General features: G+C 52.4%; 1 protein-coding gene across 1 annotated transcript; it reads left to right on the forward strand.

The window, feature by feature from the left end:
- The first annotated feature begins 299 nt into the window (after nt 1–299).
- WDR55 (WD repeat domain 55) lies at nt 300–9,432 on the forward strand. The gene is made up of 9 exons (XM_090065336.1): nt 300–400; nt 538–591; nt 711–850; nt 2,526–2,626; nt 3,326–3,413; nt 4,282–4,461; nt 5,084–5,183; nt 6,419–6,588; nt 7,839–9,432. Exons 1-9 carry the CDS (start codon nt 383–385, stop codon nt 8,170–8,172), a joined length of 1,185 nt encoding a protein of 394 aa, XP_089921462.1. The 5' UTR covers nt 300–382; the 3' UTR covers nt 8,173–9,432.
- Nucleotides 9,433–10,301: the final 869 nt, after the last annotated feature.

Here is a 10,301-nt window from a genome sequence, read left to right on the forward strand (position 1 = left end):
AGCCGCGGCCGGAGCCAGTGCGTCCTGCGGCGAAGGTGTACGGGGGGGATCGGGCTGCGCCGCGGGGGACGGGCTGCTGTACCCCGGGGGTCACAGCGCTTGAGTCCGGGCTACAACCGGGGAGGAGCAGAAGGGGAACAGAGAAGGGACCGGCTACTGCCGCCAAGAGGGACGGGGGGAGCACGAGCGTCCTGCAGCCCCACCGCTGACCGCAGGGTGTGCAGCCGGAGCCGGACGCAGGGCACGCGGACCACCCCGCTGCAGCCGCCGCTCAGCCGGGGGCGCCCGCGGGGCTCGAACCTGCACCCGGGACCTCCGCCAGGGGCGGGCGGGTAGCTCGGCAGGGCGCAGGCGCGGGGCCGCCCCTCTCCCCGTGCTTACAATGGCGGCGGCCGGGCAGGTGCGCGCGTCCCCGGGCAGCCCCGGCCCTCCCGGCTCCCCGCGGGCCTGGGGCTGGCGGGCCGCGCCCTCCCCGGGCTGGGGCAGCGCCGGGCTGCGGCCGGCCGGGTCCTGAAGAGTCTTTCTCGTCCTGCTTAGGAAACGGCGCTGGAGCAAGAGGCGGCCCTGGAGGAAGCGGAGGAGCCGGCGCAGGTGAGCGGTGCCGGGCGGATCTTTGCGGGACCCGCAGCAGTGAGCTCTGGCGCCCCTAGTCCGGGGGGGGGGGGCGGTTCTGGTCCCTGCACCGACTTCTCCTCACTCCGCCCACAAAGGCAGATGCGGAGGAGGAGAAGGAGCCCAAGCTCCGAGACACACCGGAGGACATTTCCTTTGAGGCTTCAGCCAACACCATCGCTTTCCACCCCAGCCGGGACGTCATAGCCGCAGGGGATGTGGACGGTGACGTCTACTTGTGAGTTTGACTTATCTGGGCAAAGAGCATCATGGATAACTGGCAGCAAGTAGTACAGCCAGTAAACCTGATGGGTTTTTCTATGAACCAATTGGGATCTAAGGTGCTACCCTGACTTACCTTCTGCTTGACTTTACACTAACACAGTTAACCCCTAGAGACCAGTACTGCTCAGGTGCTGTGGAGAGAGACTTGTGTGTTGTCTGCTGTTGACTGAGGTCAGTCACTCGGTGTCCAGCCTTACCCAGCCTACCCCACTGTGGTCTAATAAGGCCAGGTGCAGCTGTTGGAGAGGATGGTGCCAGAGGGTGGAGCCTTGGAATTGGAGACAGTTCTTGTGGAGAGTGGCGTGAGCTGAGTTATCCTGCTCCTTGCCCCTGGGCTATGCTAGTCTGAAGAATCAGCCTGTTCTCTGCAGAGGTGGGAGAAACAGATTAAGTAGAGCTGCTGCCAGTCTCAGAGCAGCAGTGGTTGGGATACTGTAGTGATTGGGATTCTTCTGTCTGCAAGGGCTCAATCTTAGAACAGACCCTTGGCTGGTGTTATTTCATTTCACCACTTGATGTTGCCACAAATGTCTGTCGAGCAGGCATAGTAAGCAGTGTCTGTGCTTCTTAGGGCATTTCTGCACAGCAGAAGGAAGGTGCAGTTGTAGTTTGGATGTATGTAGTACCCTCCCCTCCCTTTAACTAGCATGGGTAATGGAATAGTGATGGCATGGCAGTGTGGGCTCTAGCAACCAGACTGTGTGCTTTTTAGGGATGTACAGTTGCCAGCTAGTGCTGAAACTTGTGCTAGTGTGCGTTCACTGCTATACTAGTCGGGTTAAATTCAGTGCGACTTGACAATTGTAACACAGGCAAGTTCTCTTGTTCTGCTACACAGACATGGAATGAAGGCTAGAATCATCCCTCTCTATATGGTCCAAGACCGGATATTTGTCTAACTTGCAATTAACAACTTCCAGGAACTGAGTTTCCACATCATCTCTAGGTAATCTGTTCCAGTGCTTAACCACTGTCAGCAGTAGGTTCTTCCAAAGACCTAACCATCATATACCTTTCTGCAATTTAAGCTCTGTACTTTCTGCTATGTCCTTTTTGGGCCTACCCTCATTATTTCTACATCAGCTCCCAGCTGGGGTGATGCCTCTTTAGCAACCTTCCCTGGGTGGCCTCTAGACAGATTTGTAAAGAAATCAGCCCCAGATGTTCCCTCTCAGTCCTTGTGGTCTGGGGACTCATCTCCTCCCAGCCTGAGCAGATGCCAGGTCTTGGTGGGGATTGGTAGAAAGCAGTACTCTTCCATCAGAGGAGCTGGAGCTTGATACTTAGGTGATGCTGTTTTCTTTTCTTCCTGTTGCATAGTCAGAATTTTTGTTGTGTTTAGAATTTTCATATGTATTCAATACCTTGAAGCTCTTGTCCAGGCTTTCCTTCTACCTCCAGGGCAGCTGGTAACTACCACTGGGATCTAATCATGACACATTTCCTCCCCTCTCAGTCCTGCTCCCTAGAAGCCTGTCCTTGGTCATGGATCTCTTCCTACTTGGTCCTGCACCAGGATGTACCCACCTCTGATGCATATACTCCCACAGTTGCGCTTTTTGGTTGGATGGGTAAAGCAGGGGGCAGTTCCCTGTTGCGGTGCTCTCAACAGCTTGCCTTTGTTTCAGGTATTCATACTCCTGCCTGGAGGGTGGGAACCAGGAACTCTGGTCCTCTGGGCATCACCTGAAATCCTGCCGGGAAGTGTCGTTTTCCCACGATGGTCAAAGTGAGTGCACTTCTCGCTGGCTATTCCATTCTATTGTAGCAAGCAGTGTAGCTCCCCTGGGGTGGGGTTAAGCTGGCTTTTGTGAGGTAGCATTTCTTCCTAAGCTGTGAAAAGCATGCTTTGCAGCAGCATGTTATAGGGTGTAGAGCATTACTTTAATTGAATCAGGCTGGTACCTGATCTCATCAGGTTGCTGACTTGGAAAGGAGGCAACTGGGGAAAAGTAGTTGCTGAAAGGGGCTGAACCTTACAGCTGGTGGTATTGTGGATGAGAAGAGGTGCCTGTGAGTGGCAGGGCTAATGGAGCAGAAAGCCTACGCATGAGCCCTGGTGAGGGGAGCGAACAAGCCGTAGAGTGGAGGAAGAGGCTGTAGGGCTCCCGTGCTGAGATTCCACCTTCTGGCTCACTGAAATTCCAGGGATTTTCTTCCCACAGCTCAGTATCCTACTCTGTTGTATACAAACATGGAGTTACGGTTCTCCAGCACAGAGCAAGTGTTCTTGGCTGCATTGACTACCATGTAACCCAGTGGTAACAGTTGGCAGGGTGGATTCTAGATGGGGCTCATGGGATGCAGAGTTCCAGCACAGGTGCTGGAGTGGGCAATTCTCAGTCTCCTTGACTTGGGTGCTCCTTGCTCTGGAGGCTGGGGGTGGATGGAGCTGTGTATGTGAGGTGCTTTTGCATCTTGTCTCCAGAGCTCTTCACAGTGTCCAAGGACAAATCCATCCATATTCTGAGTGTGGAGGAGGGCCGGCTGGTGACACGTGTCCCGAAGGCTCACAGGTATGCACCATCAGGAGCCTCCTATCTCCATGTGCCCATCTATCCCACTCCTTCCTTGTTGAGCTGCTGCACAGCAAGAGCCTACTAGGACCAGGCTGGAGCCTTAGAGCAGGAAGGGCTCTTCAGATGGCTGCTTCTCTCTGTCATTCCCAGAGCCAGTGTTTCCCTTAGCATAAGAAGTTCTCCTTGTTAAGGAACTGAAACTGTGCCTGGCCCTCTACAGAGGGTGACTGTCCTGCCCTCCACTCCTGAGAGCTTGGATGGACTGTGGCTAAGGTGGGGCTAGGAAGCATCTGTCCTGATGTCCTGTTCTTTGCCCTGTCCAGTAAGGTAATCCAGAAGCTCAGGTTGAACTGTTGCATGTAGAACAGATTTGGAGACAAAAGGCCCCAAGAGGCCATGCGACTGAGACTGTCCAGGTGACCACGTGTAGCTGTCCAGAGCGCTCCAGCTGACTTGAGGGAAGCTGCTTCCAGGTTGCTTTAGTAAGAGGGAGATGATAAGAGGAAGTGGAATTAATCCCTTTCCCCACCATGCACTGAAAGTACGGCCTCTCCTCTCTGCTGTAAGTGAACAGAGGAGGAGCACTCCCAGCTCTTTCCAGGCACCCTGTCCTGGGGGGAATTCAGTGTTCTGGGAGTGCCTAAAGCTCCACTCCCCATATTCACTCTGTCCTGACCATTGAGACTAACATGGGCTTACAAATAGTGAGGAGCTCTCTGAGGTGCCTCTGGGTTCCTGCTGGGGGGGTGGGGAGGGGGAAAAAGTTACAGGGCTGCCTAAGGTGGAATGGTTCTGTTGCTGCCACAGTCAGCCCATGACCTTGCTGATGATTATAAGGAGGTTGGTGGGGGCGGGGTTTCTGCAGCTCTGCCTTGAACAGCCTACTGGTGATAGATGAGCACCTGTTTGCCACGGGAGATGACAATGGAATGCTAAAGGTGTGGGATCTCCGCAAAGGGACTGCTTTCATGGAGATGCAGCAGCATGAGGAATACATCAGTGGCATGGCAATAGATGAGAACAAGAAGCTCCTGCTCACCACCAGGTAATGCTAGGCTCCCTGCTTTTGGCCACATCATCAGGGAAAGTCATGGCTTCTGTGTTCCTGTCAGCCTGATGGGCTGCAAACCCTCCACTGGGGCAGCTGAGAGCAAACTTCCTCAAGGGTGAGAGAAGGGATCATTTTCACCAAGTGGATCTGGACTGCAAAGAAGTTGGATCCAGCATGGGGAAGCTCTGACCCAACCTGCAGTGGCACAGGAGATCAGACATACTGCACAGTGCTTCATGTCCCCACTGTAGATCCTGCTGCTCTGTTCTGCGTACACTTACCCTTGCTGCAGAGAGGCTAGGTAGCTGCTGGGAGGGTAAGCACAAGCAGCTTGAGCACTTGGGGAGGGGGTCAGAAGTTTGGCCTGTGGCAGGGGATCAGGTTGCAAGCATGGCTCAACCCATGTCAGAAGGTTGCCATCCCTTGTCTTAGTCTTTATATGGGATTTTTCTTCCTAGAAAATCCCAAAGCACTTCCCAAACTGAGGGGGTCACTTACGTTCCCTACATATAGTTATTTTTGGGTCTGCATAAGAATCTGACTAGCCAGGGTAGGGAAGAAAGTGAAGAGTTCCACGTGCAAGTGACAGTGCAATGTGCCGGTTTGATTCCCGCAGTGGCGATGGAACCATGGGTGTCTTCAATCTCAAAAGACGTCGCTTTGAGCTTCAGTCAGAGTCTCAAAATGGAGACCTGACATCCATTGCTCTGATGAAGGTAGGTACTTACTGACCATCTTTGAGCAAGTGCTGTCTGTGTGGGTTTTTTCAACTTTCATGTGGGGGGAGGTATAACGGGGCCTACCATAAAGCAAAGGCCTTCATTTCCCTGTCCCTGGAAAGCCATTTCTCATGGGAGCAGCACTGGCTTCTCCAGGGTCCTTTAATAGTCAGCCTTTCGAGTCCGAGATCTCTAAAGTTACGTCTTTACTGCTACTTTAGGGCTGCTGCCCAGCTCTCACTTGAGCCTAAATGTATTATCTTCATTACAAACTTTTAGCTCCCTGATGTCAGCCTTGCCCCTCCTCAGGAGCTCTCCTGTGCTGCAGGGCTGGAGGTTGTGTTTCTCAGCTTACCCTTTCCACTTCTCTGCACCTTGCCAGAGTTCAGAACTCACCAGAGTGTACTACAGGAAGTTTGCCACTGGCCCTTCTGCATCCTGCCTGTGCTGATAGCGCAACAGTATGCTAGTTGCCTGTTGACCATGCAGTCCTAGATTCAAGATACATCTGTGGCTGGGCCAGGTGTGGCTTTTTGGAATTCTCTGCAACCAACATCTACATGCAGTCAGGGGATTCCCTCTGCAGGCCTCTGTCCCTGCAGCACAAACCTTTCCAGCCCAAACGGAGGACTTCCCTCCGCAGGTCCCTGACCAGGCAGCTTCTCCCACCTAGCTTACCAACCCCTCCCTGCTCTTTCCTTGGGTACCCTTGGGTGTCTTTGATGGCACAGTTTTGACCCTGGGTTGTAGTCTTCGCTCCTGTTCCTTTTTTGTCATTTGTATTGCTGTATAGCTAATGGCCACCCTCTAGCTTTTGTGGGTGGGGCTTATATTTCCTAGTGAGCCTAGACCTACTGTCTACAGCCTGTAACTAGTGAAGTGCAGAATAGACCAGTATGGAATGTGATTCCTAGAAAGGCTGTACGAGTTTTCTGTTGCTCTAAGAATCCATCTGCCCAATGTCTCTCTTTCTGTGCTGTCTGCAAGTTCCTGCAGGGAAACAGTAAGGTAGACAGGGAAGGGCATTAACTTGCCCAAAACAGTTGTAGACATGCCCTCAGTTAAATACATGAGCTTACTTCCCCTTTGTTTTTTACTTCTGGGCTAAGAAGAAAGGAGCTCCTTCTATCTCTTGTCCACTGAACTTTGACCCACTGCTGTTAGGATTCCTATGGGAAGGGAAGGGGAAAATCCTGAACTGCTGCAGTTTCAGCTCAACTCTTCTCTTCCAGAGGGGGAAGAAAGTGGCTTGTGGCTCCAGTGACGGAACCATTTATCTATTCAACTGGAATGGCTTTGGTGCTACTAGTGACCGCTTTGCGGTGAAGGCAGAGTCCATTGACTGCATGGTCCCAGTCACAGAGAATGTCCTATGCACAGGCTCCATTGATGGAGTTATCAGGTTAGAGTGTCTGGTGACCCCGATACCTCCTGAAAGTGCTGCTGGGAAAGGATGCTTCTTGCAGGGCTGGGAGGATATTAAGACAGGTTTTGAAAATGGCAAATAGCATGGAAGATGAGATGGGAGGCTTGGGGAATGAAACGGGGTGGGGAAATAGGACAACTATCAGGAGAGACCTTGAATTGACAAGTGGAAGTGAGGAAGACGTTCCAAAGGGAAGGATGGGATCCTCCTTGCCATGGCATTTGCAGGTACAGAGTCATGGAGGACATGCTATAAGCAAAACTGACACCAGGGGACCTGAAGCAGTTTCATAGTTTCTAGGGTCGGAACGGACCTGAGTAGATCATCTAGTCCGACCCTCTGCCATGGCAGGAAATAATACTGGGGTCAAATGACCCCAGCAAGATGTTCATCTAACCTCCTCTTAAAACCCCCCAGGGTAGGAGCCAGGACCACCTCTCTTGGAAGTTGGTTCCAGATCCTAGCCGTTCTGACCATGAAGTAACGCTTCCTGATAGCTAGCCTAAACCTGCCCTCTGCCAGCTTGTGACCATTAATGCAGGGGTGGGCAAACGGCATGGATGCGGCCTGTCAGGCCATTCTATCTGGCCCGCGGGGCCCCTAAAAAACTTTAAAAATTAATATTTATCTGCCTCTGGCTGCCTGTCATGCGGCCCTCAATGGCATGCTAAAATTCGGCAAGCGGCCTTCTGCCCAAAATAATTGCCTGCCCCTAATTTAATGGATCCTTCTAGGTCAGGGGCAGGCAATTATTTCAGGCGGAGGGCCACTCACTGAGTTTTGGCAAGCCATCAAGGCAGCCAGGGGCAGAGAGAGATTAATTTTCTATATTTTTTTTTACGGGCCCTGTGGGCCAGATACAATGGCCTGGCAGGCTGCATTTTGCCCACCCCTGCTCTAGGTGCATCCACAAAAGGGCCATTGGTGGGAATCTCTTCCAAAAATGGAGGCGGTTTAACTGGAGGGAATGAAAACAATCCTGCTGCCTTTCTTCTGTCTGTCTCTCTGGGTGGCTTTGTTCTCAGAGCATTTTCCTTCCTGGCTTTAAGCTGTTCCAAGGGAGTCATGACAGTGTTACAGTCAGAAGGACTGGAATATTGGTCCCACATTACTGCTTCCTGAAGCTGTATCCCGGAACCCCCTGCTGATCAAGGCAAGGGGTGTGGGAGTATGCATGGCTATTGCAGACCAGACGATGTTAATTTATGCTTCTGTTTTTGTCCTAGGGCTGTGAATATCTTGCCAAATCGGGTCATTGGCAGTGTTGGACAACACCTGGGAGAGCCCATTGAACAGCTAGCCAAGTCTCACACTGGGCAGCTCCTGGCCAGCTGTGGCCATGACCAGAAGGTGAAGTTTTGGGACATCTCATCACTCAGCTCCATAGTGGTGGATGACTACAGGAAGAGGAAGAAGGGTGGGCAGCTGAAGGCCCTGAGCCGCAAAGCCTTTGGGGGTGGAGACGACTTCTTTGCTGACCTAAGAGAGGAGATTGAGGCCCCAAAGGAGGAAGAGGAGGAGAAAGAGAAAGAGGACAGTGATGAGAGTGACAGTGACTGAAGGCCTAGGGAGGCTAGGTACATGGCCCGAGTGTGTCCAATGGCGGTGTGGACTGGTGAAGTCAGTAGAATGGGAAAGAGGCACATCCTTACTATGGTGTGAAAGCAGCAGGAAGCCAAGCCTGTTTCTTTATCTTTAAAAGATGCTGGGCAAAAGACTGAGTGAATGACTTGGTTTCCTGGAATAGCCTCAGCACAACTGCAGGCAGATCCTCTGTGTCTTCATGGGAGACCCAGGGCCTGCAGCCATCTACCCAGTGAAACCACCTGGTCTTGTATGAAAAAAATGCATTCTTGGAAACAATGCATCTCAATGCCCCTTATTCCCACCCAGCCATCTTCCTGTGCCTTGTCATGGACACTAGGTTGATTGCTGTCTGACCTGCTGACCAACTCCTGAGTTCCTTCCACAGAGGCACTTGTTGGTCAAGAGCTTGGAGGTAGCATTTGATGCCCTAAGATGGGGTGGGCAAAGTCCAGTCTGCAGGCCGGATCTGGCTAACAGTGTACTCCATTTCCCAGCAGCCCCTGCCCACTTGGCTGCTGGTGGTCTCTATGGAGACCCCAGCAGCAGCTGCACTATGATAGCAAGGCTGGGGTTGCCATGGAGACTGGCCTCAGCCATGCTGCCAAGGTGTGCAGCAGGACAGGAGGCTACTTCAGAGCCGCTAGGATCTTGCGACAGGGGCAGCTTGGTCTTGGGCTAGGGCAGAGCCACAATCTGCAACCTAAATGCTCCAGGCAGGGGCGTATAGGCAGTGGATTGCAGCTCTGCCTTGGCCCTGGACCAAGCTGCCCCTGTTGCAAGATTCCAGTGGCTCCAGAGCAGCCCCCTGCTGTGCCCTGCAGTATGCCCTGCCAGCCTGGCTGGGGCTGGCCTCCATGGTGACCCCAGTCTTGAGCTATTACAGCACAGCTGTGGCTGAGGTCACCATGGAGACTGGCCCCAGCTGTGCAGGCAGGGGTTGCTGGGAAATGGAGTCTGGCTGCTGGACAAATCTGTCATTTTGCACACCCCTGCCTTAGGATCAACTGCTGCTTTCCAAACTCTTTTTTTTTTTGAGGTGACTGTAGTGAGCATTGCATGAGCCCCATGGAGCTGCCTGAGTTTGAAGTGGCTTGGCCTGGCCTGTGTAAGTACCTAGGTGGGTCTTTCTTGGGATCTGGCTGTCCGTCTAAAGCAGGTGCCTGAGCTGTGTGCTTCCCCAAGGAAGAGCCCAACTCTGGGGGGGGAGAACCCTTAGCTCGTCTTTCAGGTGCACGAAGCAACTTTTTGTGCACTCTTGCACCTTCAGGAACAGTCCTGGTGTAGAGCAATAGTCTCCAAACTTTTTTGATTGTGTCCCCCTGTCAGTAAAATGTTTTTGAGCATGCACCCCCCAATATGTGTTTATATAAATAGAAGTTCTAGTATTTTCTTCCCGCACCCCAATGGATCATCTTGTGCACACCCCACTTTGAAGACCACTGGTGTAGAGGAATGGAAGGCAGAACACCCTGGCTGGAGGCAGCATTTGTTCCATCCCCGTCCCCAGGAAGGCTGGTTCTGCATGTTCTCTTGGAAGTGCTGAAGTCAGCCTGGATGTGCTGGGTAGGCTGCAGTGAGCCTAATTAGAGCGCGATCAAAATCCCCAGCTACCTTCACAAGCTTCTCTTAAAGTCCTGTAGAAGGAGAGAACAATAACCAAATCCACAAGCTTTTTCCACCGCAACAGTCGCAGACATTGTGCAAACAAGAAACTGGGCCCGTAGGTAGGTACTTCCTCGCTCAGGAAAGTAACCACAGGATCTACTGCTAACTAGTCTGTGAATAAACCATAAAAAAAACCAAAACCCAAAAACCTGCTTCCCAAGCTGATTTGGGTCACTTATGTGACCTGGTTTTTCACATTGTTGAATACTTGTAGCACTGTAGTCTCCAGGCAGGACTTCCTATCATGTGAGCTGCTGTGTTTCTTGGAGTGATACTGGCTGGCAGTCCCACAGCTTGTGCTGACCCACAAATCCTGCTTGCCACTCATACTGTATCTACCTGACACCAAGATTACTTCAATTTAAGACGACCCCCAGTTAGGTTACATCCCAGGAAAGCGATCCGGTGAGAATTAGCCCTAGATGGACTCTCTGCGG

Source organism: Crocodylus siamensis, chromosome 10, assembly GCF_052110815.1.
Source record: "Crocodylus siamensis isolate JL-2025a chromosome 10, ASM5211081v1, whole genome shotgun sequence".
Taxonomy (NCBI): Eukaryota; Metazoa; Chordata; order Crocodylia; family Crocodylidae; genus Crocodylus; species Crocodylus siamensis.